The sequence below is a fragment of the Sminthopsis crassicaudata genome, chromosome 4, assembly GCF_048593235.1.
Source record: "Sminthopsis crassicaudata isolate SCR6 chromosome 4, ASM4859323v1, whole genome shotgun sequence".
NCBI classification, from domain to species: Eukaryota; Metazoa; Chordata; class Mammalia; order Dasyuromorphia; family Dasyuridae; genus Sminthopsis; species Sminthopsis crassicaudata.
The window spans coordinates 361,288,565-361,316,375 of record NC_133620.1 but is presented as its reverse complement, the minus strand read 5'-3'; the positions used below and the strand labels follow the sequence as shown (position 1 = coordinate 361,316,375).

At 32.7% G+C, this 27,811-nt stretch overlaps 1 protein-coding gene across 6 annotated transcripts in view; it reads right to left on the bottom strand.

Moving 5' to 3' along the window:
- The window catches only part of STXBP4 (syntaxin binding protein 4), a 227,836-nt gene that overhangs the window by 139,358 nt on the left and 60,667 nt on the right, over positions 1-27,811 (bottom strand). For all 6 annotated transcript variants that reach the window (XM_074261824.1, XM_074261825.1, XM_074261828.1 and 3 more), the window contains 4 exons: positions 20,912-21,006; positions 10,310-10,406; positions 8,669-8,781; positions 3,394-3,483 (listed from right to left, as the gene is read on the bottom strand). In XM_074261824.1, the coding sequence (XP_074117925.1) occupies positions 3,394-3,483; positions 8,669-8,781; positions 10,310-10,406; positions 20,912-21,006 (395 nt within the window). The remainder of the gene's footprint in view (positions 1-3,393; positions 3,484-8,668; positions 8,782-10,309; positions 10,407-20,911; positions 21,007-27,811) is intronic.

Below are 27,811 nucleotides of genomic sequence, written 5' to 3'. Positions count from 1 at the left end.
AACCACATAATGCTAAATTCTAAGATCTATTATCAAATGAGAATAGAGATTTCCCCTTGCCCCTTCCTATAATAAGTCTTATAACCTCAAAGAGCCAGCTTGAAGAAAAAAAACTCAAATTGCATTATTTCCCCAAGGTTACTAGAAGACTCAAAGGGAGGAGAGGGTACACTTAAATATTAGCTAAGACAAGAGATACAAAGTTTAAAAGCACTATTTTTGGAAACAAAGATTCAGGGATTTTAAATATTTGATGAAGGGAGTAGGTCACAGGGTAAGGCTGGCTATATGTTTCTTAACAAAATTTAAGTGTCTTCTTGGAAGAATAACCAAGAACAAGTCATCACTATTTAACACAAAGGAAACAGCTGTTGAAGCTCCAAAAGTCATTGATGTTCAAGCAAATTCACATGCAAATGAAATATCATCATAGCACTTATAGCAAAGTTAAGTATTTACTTCCAAAGTCCTGGAAGCATGGTTTTAAGAAAACCATTATCAATATGTCCCTTTTTATTTAGCAAATTAAATGGAATTACTACCAGTCACAGAAGACCAAATTCTACCAATAGCTTGGACAGCAATGATTCAGAAATTAAACTGAATAGGAAAAATTTTTTTATCAACATTGGAATGCCAAGAATAATTGATTTGATTTCGGAGACAAAATAAAGGAGTGTGAAATGATTGTCACAAAGCTGTTCAGAACAAAAGCCATGAATCTGGGCTCTGTTGCCATTTATTCTCTTTTGTGTACTAGTTTTGGTACAAGAGAAATATGTCTGTTTTCACTCACCTTTGCCAAACAGGTGTTAGGCTCAGCTGAGTCCTTTTAAAAAAAGATTTATGGGGATATACCAGTGCTTTAAAAAAGAATCATCCTCTGAATTAATAACTACTCAGTAGTGAAAAACTATTTAATAAGTTCTTCTAAATCTCACTGGCTTAATTTTCATCCCTACCATAAAGCAATGGGAGTTTCATGGATGAAGAACATGTCAGTAAGGAAGGGAAGAGAGTGGGAAAAGATTAAAGTCCATCAACTGGCCTGTAGATGGAGATGTGCCATAGAACTCAATTAAGTGTGAACTGTAAATTATTGGGAAAAATGAATAGAAAAAGTTACAGTGCTTTGAATACTATAATAATATAAGATTCTTGTTGTTTTGATTGATATATATTCTAAAAAAAAAAGAGACAGAGACATAGAGAGATACAGAAACAGAGAAAGAGAGAGAGCGAGAGAGAGAGAGAGAGAGAGAGAGAGAGAGAGAGAGAGAGAGAAAGGATTAGACATTACAATGTGCCAGTTTTGATCACAAAACATGAAAGCTGTTTTTACAAGGTAGTGCCGTCCTTCAAAATTTATTTAATGGGTTCTTAGCTGGGCTGTACTTTTATAAGTGTGTTTGTTACATGCCAGTTTTACATGGATGGAACACGAGCAGCTTTTAAAACTAGAAATTTAGGAGTACTGAGTCAAAAAACTTGACCAAATAACTGGATTAGCACAGATGTACTATTCATGGAATAAATGAATGGGAGGGATTAGAGAATTACCCCAGGATTCCTAGTAATCATACAAATTAAATTATTGATGGGGGGAAAATACCATGGATAGTAATTTAGAAAAAAGAAATGCTATGCAACTAAGGTGACCAATTTTGCAACAAATTTTTAAAAGGGAAATTAGAAATCTACCATCCATAATTTATTTCTATAACCCTTTCAGACTTTCTCCAGGGCTTTTAACTGTTATTCCAAAAGATATGGAAAATAAAGCCATTTCAATGCTGAAAGACATATCACTCCAAGACTTTCTTTGAGTAGGAAAGAAATAAGGCCATATTGACTTTTATTAAAATAGATTTACAACATACTATAATGGTGTTATATACAATTAAGGTGAGCTTTTATATGAAACTGGGTCTTGCTCCAAGTATAGTGGTGCAGAATGAAGTTAAGAAAAGTGTTATAAAATAGAACAGCACCTCTTCCAAGTTCATGGGGATTTAAAAAAATCAAATTACCTTAATTCCCGATGCTTCTCTAGAAAAGAATGATGGTCCTGCTTTTAAGATACAGGTCCTTTTCCCAAAGATTCAGGATTCATCTGTGCAATAATAATAAATTTACTGTATATATAACATTGTATATTATATACAATACAAAATATTGTATATAATATATAATAATATATATTATAAACCATTTATATAAGATTTACAAATTGCTTTACATATGTTATCTCATTTGATCTTCACAATAAGGTAGTGAGATAGGTAAACTAATTACCCCTATTTTACTGATAAGGAAAGTATGGTTGAGAGGTCAAAGGATTACAATATAGCCAGTAAGTTTCTTGAGTGGAATTTGAACTTAGGTCTTCCTGACTAAATCCAGCATATTTGGAAACAAGTAATGTTTTCTGTTTTGGCCTTTCTTTGTTTCCCCAGAATTTAACAATGTTCCTGGTACACATTAAGTGTTTAATAAGTGCTGGTTGATTGATTACTTTCCACTACACTGAAATGTCTTCATCCAAAGCAACAGAGAGACAGCTAGGTGGTAAAGTGGGCAGAGTACTGCACTTGTAGTTAGGCAAACCTGAGTTCAGAGACCATCTCAGATACTTAGCTGTGTGACCCTAGGCAATTCACTTAATCACTCTCAACTGAGTTTCCTCATCTCTAAAATGGGGCTATGATGGCATTTACATCATAGGGTTATTGTGAGAATTGACTGAGGTAACTGTATGTAAAGTGCTTTGCAAATTTTAAGTGCTATATAAATGTTAGCTATCATTTTGTAAGCAGTAAGAAGGCTTATATTGCCCACTCTTGATCACTTGGAGCCAGAAAAAAGGAATAAAATAAGTGAAAGGGAAATCAACATGGTAAGAGGGAGTAAATACCTTGATTAAAATAATGGAAATATGGAATTATGGATCTGGGATATTTGAGTCCAACTCTCTCATCTTATAGTTAAGAACCTGGAATCCAGAGAATCAAAATAACTTGCCAGTGATATCAAATTAAGTAAGCAAAAGGGAGAGCTGTGTTAAGAACTGAGACCCTCAGATTCTCCATATGATGATTCCTCTATGATAGTATTGCCACCTCTTCTCTTCCTAAGGCTGTTAGATGTTCTTCATCCACACAGAACTAAAGTGGTACCCCCTTAACTTCCATTGATATTATTTAGCTTAAATAATAGACAAAAAAGAATGTAGTCCCCTAAGTTTTATAAAGGCTGTAAGCACTGGTTATATTTTAGTTAATTCATATTGTTTTAGTAAGGATAAAAGATATATCCCACCACTAGTAGTCAAATTTGTCAGAAGAAAAGATTTTATTTGGCAAAAAAAAAAAAAAAAAAAAAAAGACAGATTACCTTGAGTTTGCTGAGTTCTCTTAAAGCATCATTTCTTTGATGTTTAAGCTTTTCTACTTCATCCATTTCTGAAGAATCATGGGGAAGAAGCTATTCACATTGAATTGGAAAAGGAAAATAACATGTTGAGTACTCATGATTACAGGTTAATATGAAATATTTGTCTACCTATTGTCAAAGTGGTGCTTCTGCATACTAGTATTATGTTTTATTAAAAATTCCACAAGTTTATTTTTTAAAAAAATTACTTGGTTAATTAAAAGAGGATGCAAAAGTAATTTGGGGCAATATCATTAACTTACATTTAATTTTAATTTTTAAGTGCTTCCAACTGCTTTTATTTCACTATAAAACATCCATATTACTCTGCATTAAGCTAAGGCTAACATTTTAATTTGGCAAGAAGGTATACAATTTCCCTGAAAGATTCAACCATATTCCAAGACAGAGCTTTTAACCCAGAAATGGAATGAAAAATCTACAGCTTGCTGTCCAAACCATTCCCTGAAGACCTTAGCATAATGTACCGCTGTTCTCAGGATTGATAAAATATTGGTCATCATAAAGAAAAAAGATAGAATAAAATCCAGAACACGATCTGATCACAGAACAACTTGGAATGTTCTATGTAGTTTAGCCTTTAATGGAAACATAATGGAGTTGGGGAAGGACTTGGGGTGCTCTGATAACCTTTCAATGAGCTGGGCAAATTGCTAAGACAATGAATTAAAGGAAAGTAGCTAAACTTTATAAGTGGAAGGTGTTTCAACATTGGGGGTTCCCTGTATTAAGTGAAATCAGGTCTGGATACCCCAATCTCTTAAAAAGGGCAAACATGGACTTAAAAAAAAAAGACACAAAAACAAAAACTAATTCCTGGATCTGTTAATAACAAGCAAAACAAAACAAAACAAAAAAAACCACTTGAACATAAAAAAAGTAGCTTTGTGATATGGAAGATAGAAATACCCAAATGTGGTAAATTGAAAGAATATGTTATGCTAAAAAGGAAGCTATCTTTATCTATGAATCAAATTATAGGATCACGGAACTTCAAAGGTGGGCCAGTCCATAATTCTTATATGACTATTATTAAATAACATATCTATAAGTAAAATAAAATAATCAATTATTAAATTATAACTATTACCATAAATCTAATTTAAATCTAGTTAAGGAAACTCGGACCCAGAAATATTAAACATGTAATAAATTCTTTATAACTTGACTTTAGTGATTCCAAATCATAACTATCAATTCATGTTGAGCTGGAGAGTCCTTCAAAACTTCAAGGTATTTTTTCAGAAAACTAGCTTTGTCTTCCCCATCTCACATGTGGAAAAAAAAAAAAAATTCTGAACTAGAGTATGAAACTTTATTTTTATTTAATCCCTATTATATTTCAACTTATAAGATTAATCCCCATATTTAGCTTGTTGAGATCTTTCTGGATCATGATTTTGCCATTCAATAGCTTAGCTATGCAAATCGTGTGTATTAATTACTATGGGTTTCAATTTCCTCATCTCTAAAATCAGTATAATAATATTTGTACTACTTATACACAGTACTGTGGTGAAGAAATCACTCTGTAAACCTTAAAGTACTATATAAATATGAATTACTATTATTTACAACTTCCATTCTGTTTTTCCTCTGGACTTTGAATTCCTCTTAATGGTATTACCATTTTTCTTAGTCAATCAGGTACTCAAGCAATATCCTTATTTCCTGTTCTCTATATCCGATCTTTTGTTAAGTCATCTCTTTTTGTACTTGTTTCCATTTGCACTAATTGGGTTAAAGAGTTCTTTTCTTCAGTGATTTTTTTTTTTTTTTTTGCTTCTTTCACTAATTTTGGTTTTTATAGTTATTTTCTTCATTTTTTTGTACCTTCTTTTGCCAAAATGATTAATTCTCTTTTCATAATTTTCTTCCATCACTTTCATTTCTTCTCCCAATTTTTCCTCTACCACTCTTATCTTTCTTTAGTTCTTCTAGAATTCTTGTTGGGCTTTATCTAATTTGCATTTTTGAGGTTTTGCTTAAACCTCTTTTCACATTATCTTTTGAAATTGCGTCTTTATCTTCCCTGCTACTATAATAGCTCCTTAAGTTTGGTTTCTTTTCTGATTGTTCACTTTTCTAGTCTATTTCTTTGAACTTCATTTTAAAGTTGGGTTCTGCTTCCTAGGGGATGAGGAGGCATTGTTCCATTTTTTTTTTTTTTTTTTTTTTTTTTTTTGCTGCTGTTTTAAGATTTAGATCTGGGTTTTTGTAAATTTTGTAAATTTTCAGTGCTTTGAAGGTAGTTTTAATTGGGAAAGGAGGGGTCATGCTTTGGTCTTTAGCCAGAAAGAACCCTGGGAATAAGCATTAGTCTCTTAGAACTGTGACCAGGGCCCTTGCTCCTTGAGACTGACTACAAGTGCTCTTCTCTGCCCTAAAATTATAACCTAAAACTGTATATGGGCAATGAAGTTGCTTAACTGTACCAGGTCCTGAACCCAATGCCAGCAAAAGGTCCCCTGTGGTCCCTTTCTGAAAAGTTTTCTAACCTTTTTAACAACTCTGGGGTAAGAGCTCCCAAAGTTGCTGTTAAAACTGCTGCTGCCTACAAGGATGCTGCCATTGTGTGCACTTCAAGTTAGCCCCCACCCCAGTGTCACAGACCTTTCCTGCTGACCTTCAAAGTTGTCTTGAGTTGGGAAAATGTCTTATCTTGACCTCTGGTTGTCTATGCCACTCTTGATTTAACATGTTATTTGAAAGTTGTTTAGAAGAGAATGTTGGGGGAGTTCAGATGGTTTGCTATGTTTACCATCTTGGCTCTGCTCCAAGAAATTTCAATTCCTTGTTGGCAGTATGTCTCAAATCTATTCATCTCTTCCTCTTTTCAGTGTAAGCACTCTAATTCAGGTACTTGTTAACTCTAATTTAGACCACTGAAATTGCTTGCTAATTTGGCCCTCTTTCTCCAAATTATCCCCTCTCAAGTCTAGGACATTACATTGACAACCAAACAAATCTCCTACAGCAATGCTCTCTTATACGCTCATGCTTAAAATTCCATGCCCGCTGGATAAAATCATAAACCACAGGAAATAGGTAAGAGGGAGCAAGATCAAGAATTTAGCATTTTACAATTGGAAGGAGACTTATAAATCATGGCCCAATCTCTAAATTTTTCAGAGAAAATAAGATACAAAATAAATTAAATGATTTGGGCAACATACCTTTTTGTGGGGACTATAATGAAAGTACATTGACCCTTAACCCCAACATCCCCCAAACCTTATCTTTTCTACTACCTATAACCTACCCTATCCTCCCAACTAAACTGAATTGTCATCATCTTTTATATATAACCTTCTACTTGTACATTTTTGCTAATCCTTCTCTACCACATTTCCTTCCTAATTCTGTCTGGTGAAATCCAACAGACCTATCTTAAATCCTTTAAAGTCTATCTCAGATGTCATGTATATGAGAGTAGGACCAGAGCTTATCCATCTTTAGTCATCTTGGCACCCAGCACAGTGCCTAACATGCTATATATTTAGTTAATATTTGCTTAATGAATAAATAAGCTTTTGGATTATCTTTCCTTTTTTGCTTCTTAAACTACAGCAAGCAGTGATATAGTTCTTTTCCAATGTTCTCTTCAAAATACTGTCAACCTTACTGGATTGTTAGTCTACAGGTAAGAAACAGAGCAGCACCTCAGAACAAAAAGGCTAGGGTAGGATATTTGCCATTTTCATGAGGTGATTCATTAACAGGAAGAGGTGCTATGAATAATTATTCTAGAAGAACAATTGGAGAACATCCTCCGTCTTTTGGTGATGGTTGTCAGGCTAAGATGAAGCAAGATCTTAATAAAACAATCTAACAACTCTTGTGCATCATTTTTATCAGAAGCAGGAAATCACTTGCATATAAAAATTTTTTTGAATAATTATCATTAGCACTTCATTTTTGCTTTCAAAGTACGGGAGACTGAACATATCCTTGCCTGACCTAAAACCCTAGATGCAAATTCTATGCTCTTTCTTTGCAATATCACTGGTGCTGTGAAATCACAAAGAAAATGCTATATTTACAGGTCAAACTCCAGTGAGCATCCTGCTCATCTGGCATTTGGCCAGTACCTCAAACACCTTTGTCTATCCTCACAAAAAACTGGGTACCATGGTAGCCAGATGTGTTAGTCAGTGGTGAAAAAGGCTTTTCAATACTTAGAATTTGTTGTTGTTGAATATCTGAATTTGAAGGCATGAAAAAAGTCTTAACAGTAGAAAAACTAGGTTCCTAAAGCTTGACTTCTCTCTATTTAATGACAGGAGAATTTGAGTGCTGATGGGGTATCCTAATGTGGGAAGTACTTGATGCCCCCGTCCCCCCCTTTATTTTTTTTTTTTTGCTGAAGCAATTGGGATTAAGTGACTTGTCCAGGATGATACAGCTAGGAAATGTTAAATGTCTGAGACCAGACTAATAATTCACTGTATTAAAATAAACAATTTGTTAAGGATTACAATCCGATTTCAAAGAGTTAGTGAATTTTGAAAATAGACAATTGGTGTTATTATTATCATAGGTCAAAACCTATTTTATTTAATGTGGCTGATTATCAATTCACCAAAGATTTTCAATTTCAAATTTGTACCTCCTCTCCCCTTTCCTTTCACACCGGGCTCAAATATAAAGGAGACACCTAGGTGGTACAGGATCTTGAAGTTAGAGAGACTTGAATTCAGATTACTGATCCGGAACAGGTCACTTAACCTCTACCTGCCTCAGTTTCCTCATTTGCAAAATAATGATGATGATAATAATTCCTATTACCCAGCCTGAGGATCAAATGAAATAATATTTATAATGTACATGCTAACTTTAAACTCTATATAACTATTAGCTATGATGATGATCATTATTAAGATTATAGTTTCAATAGAATAATGGCAATGTTCTCAAGTTATGATTATAATTATCATCATTAAAATCTATAGATTTTCAATAGTATATAATATCAATGTTCTCAAGTTTTCCTACTTCTGATACCCTTCCTGAAAACAGCTTTCACTACAACCATGAAATAAATTGTATTTAAAATACATAAACTTAAAGAACTAGAAAGAAATCAGATACTGAATAATTTTGCATAGTTTTAATTGCATTAAAATTTTTACTGTAATTACAACACTCATAACGATAATGATTTACTTAATCAATTAGCCATAGATTAGAAAGTTATATAGAATATATACTCTACCTGTGATTCTAATAAATGGGAAATCCCACGGGCGCTAAGCATTGTGGATTTTTGCCCAATGGCTACTTCATTCAGCTGTAAACGGAATAGTTCTCTGGAAACCTGGACAAAATCTAAAATGGTACAGAGCTACTGTTAACAAAGCTGAATTTAATATACTTTCCCTAACATTATCATTAATATTACATGGTATTATATTTTAATTAGGTCTTTTAATATGTTTAACAAAATTAGAACTTGAGAAAGGCACTGAGAAAAGACAAACTAAACATACTTTTCATTCAAAAATTAGCAAAACAAATAAAACCAAATTAATAACTTAAAACATGGATTTAGCCTCTAGACTCAATTTAATTTTGGTCAAACTCACAAGTTATTTAATATATATTTTCAAATTCTACTACTTCTTTGGCATACAATCTACAAAGAAGTGAACTCTCAAGACATGCATGAAATATAATTATTTTAAATGTGTAAAAAAATTACAAAGAAATCAGAAACATTGAACAATGTGATATGTTGTACTGTTGCTTTCATATGAATTCACACATAAAAACAAAACCCAAAGTGATACATTTAAATCTGTGAACTCTATTATAAAGGAGCTCTTCCTAAAATCAAGTGGAGTGATATGATTTATGAGGCTGCTGGTTGGAACATTGGGCTCCCAACAGCTGAGATACCTAAAAATAGGGACCATGTCTTTATAGCCTTATCATGACTTAGTATTGTGTTTTACACACTATAAATGATTAATAACATATTTGTTAATGAATTACTAAGTATTAGATCTCTGTGCAAAAATGAAGAAAAGGTCTCTTGGGAATTTTTCCCCTTACAAATATGTGTGTATGTATATACATATATATCTTTATACACATGTACATGTAAATCTATATAAAACTTCAAATACATGTATATTACCCAAACACTATATATTTTGTACATATATATGCATACATACCAGGGATAGGTAGAACATATATAATATATATGTGTCTGTGTGTGTGTGTGTGTGTATATATATATATATATATATATATATATACAAAATATATATACACACATATATAAAATATGCTTATTACACAGATGCATGTATATATTTGTATTCTTTTCATCTCCTTATAAGTATCAAAAAGATATAGATATGTGTATCAAAATCCATGATTTCATCACCAAAGGAGGCTTCTAATGTGCCAACTTCCATAGATTATAACTCTTCTGTTTTTTAATTGGTAAGATTTAGGATGCATGAAGCATATAAGATTAAGTGACTTTCACTGAAATTTACAGCAAATGATATATGTGACATTTGAACCCGGATCTTTTTAGTCCCAAGTTCTACACTCGAACCAACATGTCATGGTGCTTCTAGCAAAATATGAAAACATTTGATAAATATTTTTCATTTTTTGGGCTGAATGAGAAAAATAAGACATGGTGCACTTTATGGCCAATTACAGCAGCTTCTTGGTCCTAAAATAATACCTGCCTTACAATTAAGCTAAAATTGTATTATTATATTATTGATTGAGGAGACAAACATAACTTTAAATGGAGGAAGGGCAAGATATTTCAATGCAAATGCTCCTAGAATAGTTTCCATATTGTGATTCAGAGTTATAAGCCAGAGATTACCTCCAAAAGACACAGTTCCCTTGGAGTCTATTTGCACTTGTTGCCTTAGGACTTTGTGCTCCTCCTCAGTGGGCTGAATACCAAGATAATTTAGGGCCTGGAAAAAAAAAAAAAGAGGAGAATTTTCACATCTTGACGGCCAAGAAATGAAGCCATATCTATTACAGCTTCATTTTATTAGCCAATACAGAAATCAATAGGAAGTGCCATGACCAGAGTGATGAATAAGGCAAATGGATGAATCAACTCGACTTGCCCCTTGTGGATTAATGGTCCATCAAATATTTACTTTCCAAGTTTCCAAACAATTTTCCTTTTTATAAACCAGCACTTTCTGGCCAAAGCAAAATTTATAGGCACAACACCTGCCCTAAGGAAAAATGACTCCTTCATTTTATATGCAGATAAATGAAGGGCAGCAAGAAAAGGTTCCCAAAATAAGTTAAGAAAACACAAACACACCAGTGTCTACAAGACTATCCCAGAATGTTGATTAAATTACTCTGCATGATCCAATACAAGATACATTGTATTGTACAAAGTACAAGATTATTGTTGTTGTTCAGTTGTATTGTTATCTCTGACTCTTCATGACACATATCAGGCCTTTCTTTTCTCCTATTGCTTCCATGGCACTATCCTCATTCTGTCATACTCTTTTCCTTCTGTGTTCAATCTTTTCCAATATCAGAGTATTTCCCAGTAAGTCCCATCTTCTCATCATGCAGCCAAAGAGTATAAGCTTCAACTTCAGTACTTGATCTTTCAGTGAATGATCTGAATTACTTTTTTTAAGGATGTCATAATATGATCTTTTGCTATCCAAGGGACTCTCAAAGCCATGTCCAGCACCACAACTCAAAAGGGCAGATTATGTAGCATTCAGAACTGCTTATAGTCTTAACTCTTATAGCCATACATTGATAGTGGGAAAACCATAGCTTTGGCTATATAGACCTTTATCTGCATGGTTATATCTCTGCTTTTTAGTAAGCTGTCCAGATTTGCCATTGTATTCCTTCCCAACGAGCAAATGCCTTAATTTCATAGCTGCATTTGCCGTCTGTAGTGATCTTTGAGCCCAAGAATAAAATACCTGACATTGTTTTCATTTCTTCTCCTTTTACCCGCCCAGAAGTGATAGGAACAATTGCAATGATCTTAGTTTTTTTATGTTAAGACATTCTCCTTTTCTACCCTTCACCAAGAGGTGTTTTTATTCCTCTTCACTTTCTGCCATCAGAATGTATCGCCAATACATCTGAAATTGTTGATGCCTTTTATCATTTTTGCATGATGTACTCTGAATATGTTAAATAAAGTGACAATATATAGCCTGGGTTGTACTCCATATTACCATATTCATCCCTAAAGAGCATTAATCCCATTTCACTAATTTCCCAATGGACCTCTCCATTTGGATGGTATATCAGCTTATACTAAATGTGTTCAAAACAGAGTTCATAATTTCCCCCTCTAAAGCTGCCCTTCCTCCAAACTTTCCTATTTCTGTTATTATCAGATTGAAAGTAGGAATACCAATAAAGAAGCTATTATAGCTATACAGGTAGAAGAGAAGAGTCAATGACAATTCCAAAGGTACTGCAGTTAGTAAATATTAACTGTCTGAGGTCACATTTGAACTCAGATCCTTCTGTCTTCGAGATCAGGTCTCTGTCCATTGCACCATCTAGCTACCCCTGTAAGCTCTCTTTTATATCCAGAATAAAATAAAAAATCTCTACTGGCACTGAATTTGGCTCTAATTTATCCTTCTATTTAAGTATCTCATAATTCTTTCATTTACATTTTATGTTCTAGACTAATTGGATCTGTAACTACCTCTAAATTAGACATTCCATTTGCTACCTCTGAATCTGTAAAAGACATTCAAAGTATATTTGTAAAAGAATGTATCCCCCTTCTCCAATCAATTCCTCTCAAAAGCTTAGTCCTCCTTCAATCTCAACTCAGTGAGAAAAAGCTCTGGAGAACCAGAGCCAATCTTTGGAATTCATGTTTAATTCTTTAATGTGAGGTCATTTCATTTAACATATAAGTAACATCATTAGCAATTAGCATATGGGTTCCCACAAATATTTCTCATATTGTTCATCCCGTTAAATCATATTTTAGCCACATTTTTAGTGTTTGTACAGTATTTCATCACAAATCTATTTCTTTGTAATTGTTTGATTGTTTGACCAATAGATAGATTTATGGAGTAAGAAGACCTTTTCTTTTCTTTCTTTTTCTTTCTTTTTTTTTTTTTTTTTTTGGCTGAGATAACTGAGACTAAGTGACATGCCCAGGGTCACACAGTTAGGAAGTATTAAGTCTCTGAAGCCAGATCTGAACTCAGGTCTTTCTATACTTTCTATAAAGACCCCTGTCTTTCCTTCCGGTCCCTCCTTTCCTTAATGCTTTCCCTTTCCCCTTCCTTTAATTTAACTTACATTTAGTTATCTTTATATAATTTGTATTCTCCCTCCAGCCCCCTGTAGAATGCTAGATTGTTTATTTTTTGGTCTTTATATATTCTGTATCTAGTGCTCATACACAAAGCTCTTAATAAATGCTTGCAAAATTATTATCATTAGCAGGAATAAACACAGCTAGTTAATCAGATAAAGTCATTTGTGTAGCAATGTAAATGAACTATACCCTAAGGGAAAAGGCTAATTCTCTAACCAAGTCTTTAATATCAATTAAAAAGAATAAACATTAAAATTACTAAAAAGAAGCAATTAATTAAATTTTTATTATTTTATTTTTAATCTGTGGGAAAAAAACAAGCATTTCCACAATATAGTATAATAAAAAAGATTACACATGAAGTTGCAATTCTATTATGTGCAACTTGTTATAAGAACAACAATACAGTCCTATAGCTTATCAACCCTGCTCTATAATGTAAGGTGCTTCGAGGTAGGGGCTTTTATTTTTGTTTTTGTCTATCAAGCAATGAACACAATGCCTGGCACATAGGGAGTACTTGATAATAAATATATTTGTACCTTATGTATAAGTTATTTAACATTCCAGTATATTTAGTGTGATGAATGGCAATATGATAAAATAGAAAGATTGCTGCTAACAATCATGAGAGTCCTGGATTCAAAAGTATCTTGTTAATAGCTAGCTATATAACCAAGGAACTACTGACAAGATTCTTAAAACTTTCTAACCCTATATTGCAAAAACTAGGCATTGATCCACATCTAACACCCTACATCAAGGTTGAAATGGGTTCATAATTTAGATATAAAGGATAATACTATAAGCAAATCAGAAGAACAAAGAATAATCTACCTCTCAGATCTGTGGAGAAGGAAGAAATTCATGGCCAAAGGAGTACAGTACATTATGAAATGCAAAATGATTAATTTTGATTATATTAAATTAAAAAAAAAATTGTACAAACAAAGCCAAAGCAGCCAAGTAAGAAGGGAAGCAGAAAACTGGGGGAAAAAATGTATACTCGAGGGTTCTGATAAAGACCTCATTTCTAAAATATATTGGGAATTGACTTAAATCTATAAGAATTCTCTAATTGTTAAACTGTCAAAGGATATGAACAGACAATTTTCAGATAAAGAAATTAAAGCCATGAAAAAATGCTTAAACCACTATTGATCAGAGAAATACAAATTAAGACAACTCTAAGGTATCACCACACATCTCTTAGATTGGCTAAGATAACAGGAAAAGATAGTGGTGAAGTTGGAGGGGATATGGGAAAACTGGGGGAGTGTATACTGATCCAACCATTCTGGAGAACAATCTGGAACTATGTCCAAAGGGCTATATAATTGTTCATGTCCTTTGATGCAGGAGTGTCGCTACTAAGTCTATATCCCAAAGAGATCATAAAAGAAGGAAAAGACCCATATGTGCGAAAATGTTTGTGGCAGTCCTTTTTGTGGTGGAAAAGAATTGGAAGATGAATGGATGTCTATCAGCTGGAAAATGGCTAAATAAATTATGGTATATGAATGTTATGGAATATTATTGTTCTATAAGAAACAATTAGCAGGATGGTTTCAGAGAGGCCTAGAGAGACTTATATGAACTAATGCTGAGTGAAGTGAGCAGAACCAGGAGATCATTATACACATCAACAACAAAACTACATGAAGATCAATTCTAATGGTTGTGGCTCTTTTTCAACAATGGGATGATTTAGGCCAATTTTAATGGTCTCATGATGAATAGAGTCATCTGCACCAGAGTGAGGACTGTGGAGACTGAATGTGGACCACAACATAGCATTTTCATCTTTTTTTGTTGTTGCTTGCTTGCATTTTTTTCCCTTTTTGATCTGATTTTTATTGTGCAGCAAGATAAATGTGGAAAAACGTATAGAAAAATTGTACATGTTTAACAATGTTGGGTTACTTGATGTCTAGGGGAAGGAGTGGGGAGAAGGGAGGGAGAAAAATCTGAAACATAAGGTTTTTCAAGGATAAATGTTGAAAACTATCTTTGCATATATTTTGAAAGTAAGAAGTTATTATTTAAAAAAAAAATTCTCTCTAATCCTCAACTTCCTTATCTGTGAAATGGGAAGAATAGAAACATTTCATGCACAAGATTATTGTGAGGACTGACTGAGATAATGTATGTAAAGCATTTTGTAAACCTTAAAGTATTATATAACTGTCAGCTTTTTATAAAAGTTTAATCACTTACATTTTATGATAGTGTAATATGAGAAACTATTACAGGATAACTGGCTAAAATCAATAATTTCAAAACAAGAGAAGGAAGAGATTAAACTTCAGGTTGAATTTTAATGCTAATCCATTATATATGTTTTATTAAACTTGGGCTATCATCTGAACTAAAACAAAACAAAAAAAAAGAAACTTAGAAAATTCATTAAAGATTCTGCTTAGTAAAATGCGTGCACACACACACATACACAAAGTCATTTGTTCAAATATAAGACTAAGTTATGCTGACATGCCATTCTATGCAAATAAAGGCTGGGTCTTTAATGTGTATATAATTCACCCACACTTACATAATTTGAGCATGCTTTTCTTTTTTTCTTTTTTTTTTTTTTTTTGGCTTGGTTCTCCATAAGTTCTTTTTTTTTTTTTTTTTAATTTAATTTAATTTTTATTTTATTTTATAATTATAACTTTTTTTTTGACAGTACATATGCATGGGTAATTTTTTTATAACATTATCCCTTGCACTTACTTCTGTTCAGATTTTTTCCCTTCCTCCCCCAACCCCCTCCCCCAGATGGCAGGCAGTCTTATACATGTTAAATATATTACAATATATTCTAGATACAATATATATGTGTATCCATAAGTTCTTTTTTTATTTATTATATATATATTTTTATAATATTATCCCTTGTATTCATTTTTCCAAATTATCCCCCCCCTCCCTCTACTTCCTCCCCCCGATGACAGGCAATCCCATACATTTTACATGTGTTACAATATAACCTAGATACAATACATGTGTGTAAATACCATTTTCTTGTTGCACAATAAGCATTAGATTCTGAAGGTACATGTAACCTGGGCAGACAGATATTAGTGTTAACAATTTACATTCGCTTCCCAGTGTTCCTTCTCTGGGTATAGTTATTTCTGTCCATCATTGATCAACTGGAAGTGAGTTGGCTCTTCTTTATGTTGAAGATTTCCACTTCCATCAGAATACATCCTCATACAGTGTTGTTGTTGAAGTGTGCAGTGATCTTCTGGTTCTGCTCATTTCACTCAGCATCATTTGATGTAAGTCTCTCCAGGCCTCTCTATATTCCTCCTGCTGGTCATTTCTTACCGAGCAATAATATTCCATAACCTTCATATACCATAATTTACCCAACCATTCTCCAACTGATGGACATCCATTTATCTTCCAGTTTCTAGCTACAACAAAAAGAGCTGCCACAAACATTTTGGCACATATAGGTCTCTTTCCGCTCTTTAGTATTTCTTTGGGGTATAAGCCCAGTAGTAGTACTGCTGGGTCAAAGAGTATGCACAGTTTGATAACTTTTTGGGCATAGTTCCAAATTGTTGAGCATGCTTTTCATAGAAAGATAGAAATACTTAAAATTCGTAGATATAGGTTATTTAAAAACAAACAAAGTTTGCTTGCTTATAGACTTTATGCCATATATTATGTCTGGCCATGACATATATGCTCGATATGTTTGTATGTTTGTGTGTGTGTGTGTGAGACGAGAATGAAACTCCACAATTTGATCAACTAAAGTACAAATTAAACTAGGTATGAACTTAACATAATAGATATACAGAAGGTCACAGACCCTAAAGAAATATATTTTGTAATAGGTGAAGTGAATATATTATCATTCAAGGTAGAGAACAGTAATACAATAAAACTAAAAAATAAATGACTCAATCTTAGATTTGACAAAACAAGCAGACTTAAAATAAAAGCTGCAATGATGAATTATTATTCTAGATTTAAGAGGAAGAAATGAAATTTTCTAATGGTTGAGTGGCTTTAATGTTTCTCTAAGCCCAAATGAATGACTAAGAAAATATCACTTTATTGACATACTACTGAAAACCATCTATCCTAAATCACAAAGGAGGCTATCAGCAATATCAACTGTGATCAGAAATTGGGTATAGTATTGCTCAACAAATGTGAAAAAAAAAAAAAAAAAACCAGAAGTAGAGTAAATATCTGGGAAATAGTATTTGGGAACCAGTGGATACTTCTCCTGTATAATAACATAGGTAGACCAGAGGTATGAATATCCCTTTCCTCTTTGCAAAGACCAATTTCTAAGAATCCTTTATTATATATGCTTTATTCTTCATATATCACAGGCTTGTATAAGGATCAAATAGGCCAGTGGGCCATATTTGAAATCATCTCTATTTCACATAAAAAGAATGGTGATGTCACTTTTGAGCTTGAATAGATATGAAATAATTCTCTGAATTTGAAGAGGCAATAGTACTGTCATTTTGCAGTTCAGGAAATAACAAATAACTTGCTAAATATCAGAACAAATGTGGAAAATAATTTTTCAATACATCTGGATTCTCTTTTCTCTACACAGGCCATGACAGTATACTACACTAATGTATAAAATGTTGCCTTGACAGGTAATTTAATTTCCTTTGCTCAAATTCTAGTCTCTCTGATTTCCTTAAAAATCTCTGGTATTGGCTAGCCAAATTACTTAGCAGCCACAAAGCTAGCCAATGACTTTCTTACTTGCAAAAATTTATTACCACTTTGGCTTATTTAGATTAAAATTTATTTACCTAAAGTTTTTTTTTTTTTTAATCATGAATCGTTTGTCTGACAGACAACCAAGTAGGACATATATTTTTATCTGTTACACATCTTGGAAATTTAGAGATTTTTATATTGCCTGTACAACAAAGTGAAGAGCAGATAATTTATGAGGCTTATCTTATCTGCAAAGTATTTGCAGAGTGGGTAATAAAATCTGATTTATTAACAGGTAACAAATGAAGTAAAAAAGCCCTCATGAAAAGTCAAAAGATATTGATATCAGTGCTTAGCACAGTATCTGGCATGTACTAAATGCTTTAAAAATATTTATTGACTGACATCATTACATTGTCTGCTCTAAGAATCCACAGAGAAGAAAAATTAAATTTTAGTGAAGAATTTAGGTGACATACTCTTTTAGCATTCACTGAGTAAAAAAACCTAGTGGGGATAAATGCATGGTACAGAAAACCAACAGAAATGCAGAAATTCTACTTTATCTTTTCACTACAACAATTAAAAAAAAAAAGAAATATGCTCCACTTCATCTTCTCACCAAAAAAATTTTGTAAAAAAAGAAGGAACATGTTCAAAACAAATGATGGAATATTGAATTCATATTCTATGATTATAAATAAAATATAATTATGTATGCATGCATTCATATGTATATATGTACGCATACATATTTTTACTTAAGTTTAATCTAATTTAGATACAAAATAATATTTTTATGAAGATCAATCAGATGGAAGTAAAGGGTAAGAGCCTTCATTTTAAAACTGAGTCACATACTCAGAAACTTCCAAATGAGACAGATATTAGAGTTGATGTAGACATTTTGTATTATGACAATATTAGCTGGACCATGTTACCAATAACCAGAATCAGTGCCAGTTTTTCATTAAAAGAAACATTGCATTAAATTATCACTATTAAAATCTAAGATTCTTAGTTTTTAGAAATATCAGTGACACTTTTCTAAATCTATAGTTATGTTTTGTTGATTATGTATAATATGTATAATAAGCCATTACTTGGAATTTATAACATAATGGCCTCTTAAAAGGGAGAGAGTCATTGGCATAGGACAGAGTAGGTTACATAAATGGGAAACAGCTTTATTAAATGGTAAAATCGACCAATCCACTGAATAAAGCAAAGAAATATTTCTTTATGGCTGATTCATATCCACAGACTGTCTAAGATTTGGAGAGCATTACTTATATGTCCATTTATTTTTACTTATTATCAATTTGGCTTATTTAGATTAAAATTTATTTACCTAAAAATTTTTTTTTAAATCATTTCATTGTTTGTCTGACAAACAACCAAATAGGTCATATATTTTTATCTGTTACACATCTTGGAAATTTAGAGATTTTCATGTTGCTGTACTAGTTTATCTATAATGGGCAGAAGCAGTTTGACATAGCAACGAGAGAACTCAATTTTATATCTAATGTTCAATTCAAGTATTGCCTCAGACACTTACCGGTTGGATGATCCTAGGCACATGGCTGCTAATGTGGTCTGGGAAAATCTAAAATTATAAATTGCAGAAAATGTGCTGATCTGCATTGGGTGAGGGGGTTTCATTTCTTGGAATCTTAGTTCCAGGCTCAATCCTTAGGCCTGACTTTGGAATTTTTAATCCAATTAGCAAGACAAACTTCATTATGCAATAGAGAATACAAAACAGTATATAGTCCAGTTCTAAGTTGAGCAGGCTAAGTACATAAGAGTTCAGAACAAAAAGACCCTGAAGAAAAAGAAAGGAAGGATTTGGATAGGTATAGAGAAAGACATGCTAGGTATGAGGAGCTAAGTATGAAGACAGAAATGAGCACTATGAATATTCTATTCCAATTATGCATTTGCCTTCTCTCTTGGACTAAATAAAAAGAAAACATTGGCTCCTAAGAGTTGGCAAAGGCAGCAAGTGGACACTGGCCATTTTATTAAAGACAACAATGAATAGGGTATTTTCCTTGTCTGTTCTCTATCAGAAGCTTACTTCCCCATTTAACAGATTTAAGGGTTTTTTTTCCTGCCTTTCATTTTCCCTGTGATCTCAAATTTCTTCTTAGTAGATTTCTCCTTCTCAGGATGACTTTGTACCTTTTTTATGTTATTCCATGCTTCACAATTTCCCTCAGACTTTGTGATCATATGACAAGTCTGCTCTCTGGGTTCATTAGTTCTTTCTGAAAGTGAACATCATTTTTCATCCTGAGTATTGTCTTGGATCATTATATTGATGAGATCTTCCTATCTTCCTTCCTTCCTTCCTTCTTTATTTTTTTTTTTACTTTTTTAAAAATTAATTTTATAATTATAACTTTTTTTTTGACAGTACATATGCATGGGTAATTTTTTACAACAGTATCCCTTGCACTCACTTCTGTTCCAAATTTTCCCTCCTTCCCTCCACCCACTCCCCTAGATGGCAGGCAGTCCCATACAAGTTAAATATGTTATAGTATATTCCTAGATACAATATATGTAAGCAGAAACGAATTTCTTGTTTTACCGGAAGAATTGAATTCAGAAGTAAAAAATAACCTGCGAGGAAAAGCAAAAATGCAGTTTATATTCATTTCCCAGTGTTCCTTCTCTGGGTGTATCTGATTCTGTCCATCATTGATCATTTGGAACTGAATTAGATCTTCTTTTTGTTGAAGATATCTACTTCCATCAGAATACATCCTCATACAGTATTGTTGTTGAAGTGTATAGTGATCTTCTGGTTCTGCTCATTTCACTCAGCATCCGTTCATGTAAGTCTCTCCAAGACTCTTTGTATTCATTCTGCTGGTCCTTTCTTAAAGAACATATTCCATAATATTCATAATTTACCCAACCATTCTCCAAATGATGGGCATATTTTCATTTCTAGTTTCTAGCCACTACAAAAAGGGTTGCCACAAACATTTTGGCACATACAGGTCCCCCCTTTCCCTTCTTTAGTATCTCTTTGGGATATAAGCTCAGTAGTGTAGCTAAGTCTTTCACAACTGACCATCATTACAATATTGCTGTTACTTTACACAATGATGTCCTGTGAATTTGAATGTAACAGTAGCTTCAATGACCTCAGGGCTGAAGCCTACTATTAAAATGGATGTTCTATGTGTCCTACCTCTCTTAAAAGGCTGTTTAAATATCAAGTGAAAAAAATAGGTAAATTATTTGTAAATTGTAAATCATTACAGAAAAGCATCATCACACACAATAATAATGATGATAATAATGACAAATAAACTAGCATTCAGTTTTTACAAATAAATAAACTTTTAAGGAGATAACATTCTTTATTTTGAAATAAAAAAGGAACTCAGAAATATTTACCATCTCTAGCTTCTCAATCTTTAGGCGAACTGAGGGATCTAAGGAAATATTCTCTCCTTGTAGTCCAGTATCATTAGGACAGTTGGGGTTAATATCTAAAGAAACAAGAGGATGCATGTTAATTGGAAATTTAACTTAACATCTTCTTTTGATAAAATGCATTCTGGGATCCTACTGCTCAAAAATAATTTAGATAAATCAGTTGGCAGAATTAACTTGTGTCTAAATAATAAGCATTTTCTTACAAATTTAAAATATATCAAATAAAATATTTTCACTTAAGCACTAAATGGTATTTTGAAGGAAATTTTGGAAGTTATACTTTCTCAAAATACATTCAAAAATTATTTTAAAAAACCCCCAACAACATTAAATCTACTAATTTGGATGAGAAAAATAAATTGGCTTTATTTTGCAGAAACCATCTTGAAGAAGAAGCTTCTTTAGATAAATGCCTGCCAGAAGTTTTGAAAAGCAACTTGCTATTATTCAAATAAAATAACTAAAACATCCATACTTTTTGACTCTGAGATTCCACAAGAAGGCTTATATTCCAAGGAGGTAATTGATAACAAGAAAGTTTCCATTTGTACAAAAATATTTTCACTATCTCTTTTTGTGGTAGTGAAGAACTGGAAATAAAAGTTGATAGCCATTGACTAAGGAATGATTAAATAACTTTGGTACATGGTTAGTATATTTTAAGAATTCTTATTAAGAAATGATCAATGTGATGATCGAGAGATGCATGTAAAGATATATGAATTGATGCAAAGTAAGGATAATTAGGAAAATAATGAGTACAACAATGTAATAGTAATCACCACAAGATAATCAAAAGTGAGTGTTGTAATTTATAAAGAACATGTATGGCTCACAAAAAGAGATATAAGTGGCTAAGAAACTTAAGTAGAAGTAAATTTTGAGGCCTATCAAATAGTAAAATGGAAGCAGGTGGTTAAAGTTGTGGTTGGTCTTAATAAAGAAACTACAAATAGATTAGAGAATGAATTAGAGGAAATAAAGGATGTTGTGGAAAAAATTTCAGTACTCTGCCATGGAAAAATGTTTTAATTAAGAAAATCCAAAGGGAGGGATCCATCTTACCTTGAAAATCTCTCTACCAAAATAATTTCTAAATCACAATTTTTAGGGTTAAAGAATAAATAAATAAAAGACACAATTTCATAATCAAGATTCAATCAAAGTTTAATGAATAGTTTTTTGATTCATTAAACAGAATAATAAATTATTTTTCATTCACTCTAAAGAATTATTTTCCTAAAAACATTTTTAGCTGCTTTCTTTATAGATTTTCCTTTCAACCTGATTAAGGGTGGTCTCAGGTGATGCTTTTTAAAAATAAATTAAAGGGGTTCTTAGTCTAATCATAACCTTAATCAGTTTCAAGGAGGTCTTATTCCAAAGCTGATCAGGCCTCTCTGCCTTCAGAAATTTGTTTAGCCTTCAAAATGAATGCACCTGGACATCTTTAGACTAGGGAATTGTTTCCAGGTTGTTAAGTACTGATAAGATTTTCTCTCTCTGCAAAGGGATAGAAATGGATAGAGCTGAGACCAAGGATTTCTGACAAAAACAGTAAAAAAAAAAAAAAAAAAAAAAAAAAAATACAAATAAAGTCTAAAATTCCAAAATTAAAAACTACTATCAATATTCCTAAAAGAGAGAACTGGAAAGGATGTAGTATTTAGTAGGATTTCATAATATTTATTTCCTGATAGACCTATCCAGTTTCACATCTCATTACAGAGTAACACAACAATTATGGAAGAATTCTCTAAAATTAATGAAGACTCATATTCCAGGAAGAATTCATCTTGGTGACACAGGTTTATAGCCCATCTGGAGATATATGATATAGCTACTTAGACAGAAAAGCCCAATTACAAACACTTTTTACCATCATGGCCTAGCTAATTACTGAGATAATCTTTGATATCCAAAATCCTTATGATTACAAAATAAAGAGATTATATGGTAAATTCACTGAAGGAGTTGTGGAAGCTTTTCATAAGAAGGAAACAAACAAGGAACTCCTGCTACTGAAAGGAAGCATACTTCATGGACACCAATATTCAGGTAAGGAAAAATCCAAAGAAAAAGATATAGGTCTAAGACTGAAACTTTCTAGTGTCACCTCCAAAAGAAGAAGGTAAGCTGGAAAGCAGAAGACACAGATTAATTGTTGAGGTTGCCATCCATTGTACACAAATGGTAAACTCAAAAAGGAAATGAGACAAAATGTATATACCTACAAATACAACACCTCAAAAGTCCAGAGGAAAGAAGCTGCAGGCAGAATGGAAGGATGGGGGAGAACAAGAATGGGTCCTTAGATCAGGCATGTTAGTATCTGAGGTTATATGAATTGCTGAGGTGAATCCTTTCCTTCATGTCAACTCTCCCCAAGTAGAAGAACTAACAATTTTCATCCAACGCCAACTGAACAATTAATTTATCAACATTTCTACTGATACCTGTTAGAGATCTGGTATAATAAATGACTTGGTTCCCCCTCAATTCTGCCTTTTGGGCATTTTCACTGACTGTCTTCCATGTCTGGAACTCTTTTTATCTCTGCCATTCGAATCCCTGGTTTCCTTCGTATCTCAAATAAAGTTCCACCTCCAGACAGAAACTTTTCCCGGTCTTCTTTTAGTTCCTTCCTTTGAGATTATTTCCGATGGATTTTTTATACTTTGTACATAGTTTGCATTTTATCTTGCCAACTGGAATGTTGGCTTCTTGAGAATAAGGATGTTCTTTAGATCCCCACTGCTTCCCATATTTATGAAACTGATAAAAGGAACTACTTGACTGACTAATCAAACAAATCAACAACTAGACCTTTGAGTTCTGTTGGGATGCTCATTTAAATACTCTTTTTGTACAGATCCAAGTACTCAAAAGCATTAGTCATAAAATTGGACTCACCAAAGAAGCCTAAACAGAAAAATAACAAAAACCAATGTTTTTCAGAAAGCACCTTATACGTGGGTAGTACACTGTGATGCCATTCAGATGGCTGTTTGGTTGACCTGCAGGGTTTGTTTCATCAATTAAACACCATGTTCCATGATCTTGTCAAGCATATATTGTCAAGGAATATACAGAATGAATGGTATACTCTAAAATTTGTGTCAATTGCAGAGTCCTATTACATAATTTATTCTATACTTAAATTTCACAGTATGGGCAAAGCTGTAAAGACAGAGCCAGAATAGGCCCCTACTCATAGGCACATTCCTTGGAAATTTCACTCATATGATAAAATGTGAATGTAAATATATCTTGATTTCTGGATGATTTTACATCTTTCCATATAATTAAAAAATAGTTGCTCTAAGAAGATAGCAAAGAATCTTCACTCACCTGCTTCCCATGGAGTTATTTCAGAATCTCTCTTGAGTGATCAGGTTACACATCTCATCAAAAAGATAATGCAATATTTCCTAAAAATTTCTGGTATGAAACAATATCTCCATTACCCTTACTATCTTCAAAAATGCAGGGAGAGTAGAAAGAAGGAATGTGATACCTAGAAACTTGCCAAGTACTATGAAAATACAGGCCTAGTTTTGGATAATTACCTTAATTCCAAGCTTTATGTTAATAAAAGCCAATTTTGGCCAGGAAAGACAGATTTAGCCCTTATGAAATCAAAACAGGTCAGTACATGAAATTTTTGTTCACCCTGCTAGCAACCCATGATTTGAATATTACTCATCTCATCCCAATGTGATAATGGGCTACACCAAACTAATGCAAAATATAAAGGTTTCTCTTCCGCAGGTCCAGACAGCATTCCCAACAGAACTCAAAATAAAATTCTTGCCATCAGTTGAATACAGAGGATCTGGTATACACAATAGTATCCCCCAAAAAACTAACCCTTTTGCTGAGGTAGAAAGGTCCACATCAGATACTGCTTACAACTTAAAGAACAGTTAAACTAAACAGTATTAGTTGTTAGAAAAACATCTTACATACAAGAACCAGCAAACCAACTGAACCCCAGCCATTCCACAAGGAGAGGTCCCTGACAATAAAACCCCAAGGTCTGGCAGGTGGCAATGCAATTTCATTTTTACAGAGAAACAAGAAAGGGTCCTAAAATCAAGAAGAAACTGACATGTGAAATATGGTAAACATACTATTTCCTGGGTTTATATGGGTAGTGAGAAGAAAAGATTTATTAAAATTCAAGAATTTCCCAGGGAATAGGTAAAATAATATCAGGTGGACCAGAGTTTTCTTTGTATTATAGAGAGTGTTTCCACTTAGGAAAGCATGATCATCTGAACACGGGTGGGAAGACCTGCTGTTAAACATTTATTTTAATATTATGAATTAGTTTCCCACCAGCACTATGGAATTGACTTGATTTGGGGCAGTTAGATGGTGTAATGGATACATTACTAGATCTGGAATCAGGAAAACTGAGGCCAAATCTTCATAGACTAGTTATGTGATCCTGGTCAAATCACTTAATCAAACACGGTTTACTTCATTTTCCTCACCTATGAAATAAGCTGAATGAGGAAATGGCAAACCACTTTAGTATTTTTGCCAAGAAAACCCCAAATGGGGTCACTTAAAAGTCAGACATAACAAAAAATGACTAAACAACCACAAAAATAATACGCTGGCCTAATTGCCATTATTTATGTTATACTACAACTGATAATGTCTGTGAAATGTGCTATATAAACAAGCTTGATGGGACAATAGGAAGGACAGAAAGATGGTTAGTATTGCTCCAATTTTAGTAATAAATCAGATGCCTCTTAAAAATGAATAGGCCCTCGCTGTTAAGGGAAGTAGAAGGGGAGAAGTTGACATGACCTATGTCAAAAATAGGGATTATGGAAACCAAATTAGTTAGAAAGCTAGTTTAGATAAAAACTCTCCAAAATATAGTGTTTATCCATATGTTTCCCATATCTCCATACAAGGAACATAAAATTAATCAACCAATCTATTTCCTATTTTGTGTTCTTCATTGCTAAGAATATGTATCTAATTTAGTGATCAAAGCCTCTAACTGCACAGGAAGCATTATTCACACTGTTAAATGGAAGTATTGTTTCACAATTTGGAATTTTAGAAGGGAATATATGTTTCTTGATCACTAGAAAGGAATTCTGGAATTCCTTATTAGGGAACTAAGTGATATATTCTTTTTTGTTGTTGTTCTTGTAGGGGAATTACTATTTTTTTTTTTTTTTATGGGTAGGATTTTACCAATAGAAGGAATTAAGTACTTGATAAATCCTTCTGTGGTAGACTAAAAATTTCTGAACAAAGTCAAATTGGTGAGTCTAATCACCAGCATATCACTTTCTTTGGTAATTGGCAGTATTCGGAGTAGGACTATTTTAGATATATTAAGAAAAAGCCAAATGCAAATCAAATTTTAGTTATAAAATTGATGACACATGAAGTATGTCAAAGGACCCTAGAGATTTAAACCATACCTAAGAGAGATGAAACCCAAGAGTTAAAGTGAAATGATTTGTCCAAAGTCACACAACTAATTAGGGCAGAAGACATGTATCCTATAGGGTACAGTGTTCTTTCTCAAATACCATATCACTTCCATAAGCTAAGGGTTAAAAAGAAAATTCAACCTTTCTATTATATAACCACATTGCTGAATATGAAACAATCTTAATACAATTTTTAATTTTTAACTGCCCAATACGTTTAATCCATTTCCAAAAATAGTTGCACTTTAAATATTTTGAAAAAGCAAAAAGACAAATTATAGATTCTTTCCCTACTGGACCCACAAAAAGGGATGTATTCTTCACTTTACCAAAGAATTCCTCATAGATTTTTTGATAGTGCTGCTATGTAGAAGAAGTAGTAGGCTGTTGGTACAAAGGTATATATATGTAGGCATCCAAGTCAACATTTCTGCATATTATTAGTCTTCAATTAAACAATGTTTACACTGAATTTTAAAACCTTGTCAAATTTTTTGTTTATATGTAACTTTAAAATGATACAACCTAGAAAATGAACCTTTTTTTTTTTTTTTTTAAAGAAAAGTTGGTGACAAAAAGTGAGATTTTTCTAATTCAAGATTCTGTATGTTATAAAGTTTGGATTGCCAACAGCATAATTGCATTACAATTTCAGTTTACATTTGCCTGTTAACATGTAGATTTGTAAAAAAAAAAAAAAAAAAAAAAAGTGAGATGCTAGAAGTGAATTAGTAAATTCACTGAGAAATGTTTTGACTGTAAAAAAAACAGATCATAGGATTTCAAGCAGACCAGTAGCATTATATCTAACTTTCTTTCTTTCTTTCTTTTTTTCTTTCTTCAGCTACATGTAAGGAAATAAAAGCTGAGAATTGGGAAGTTGGAAGGCCTTATTCAACTGATTAGTTGGGAAGAATCTTCTTTTACTAAAGCTTTAGAATTTAAGCTACTGCCAACAGAATAAAGCCTTATATGGCTTTGATAACCAATCAAGCTGCAGAAGGAAGCCCTCAATCTAATCACATCACCAAAGGGAAAATGAGCTGCAAAAGAACTAGTCTATCAAGGTCTACGAATAGGGTTAAAGGTTAGAGGAAAAGGGAAAATTTTTAATTACTGAGAAAGAGAATTATGCTTGTGAGGTTGTTTTCTTTCAAAATTTGCTTTTTCAGACTATTTTTAAAAAATGTTTATGTTCAGTTGTTTTAATAAAGTTTTGATTTTATTTTAAAAGATAACTTTGGAAAAAGTAAGTTACTTCAGTTAACTTTGCCAAACTGAAAACTTGACTTCTTGGAATATAAAACCATGATCAAGATAAACTTTCTTCCTTTGTTGCAGGTATTAATGGCAGAGAAATCACTCCAGTGAAAGTTAATACTAAGTCTAT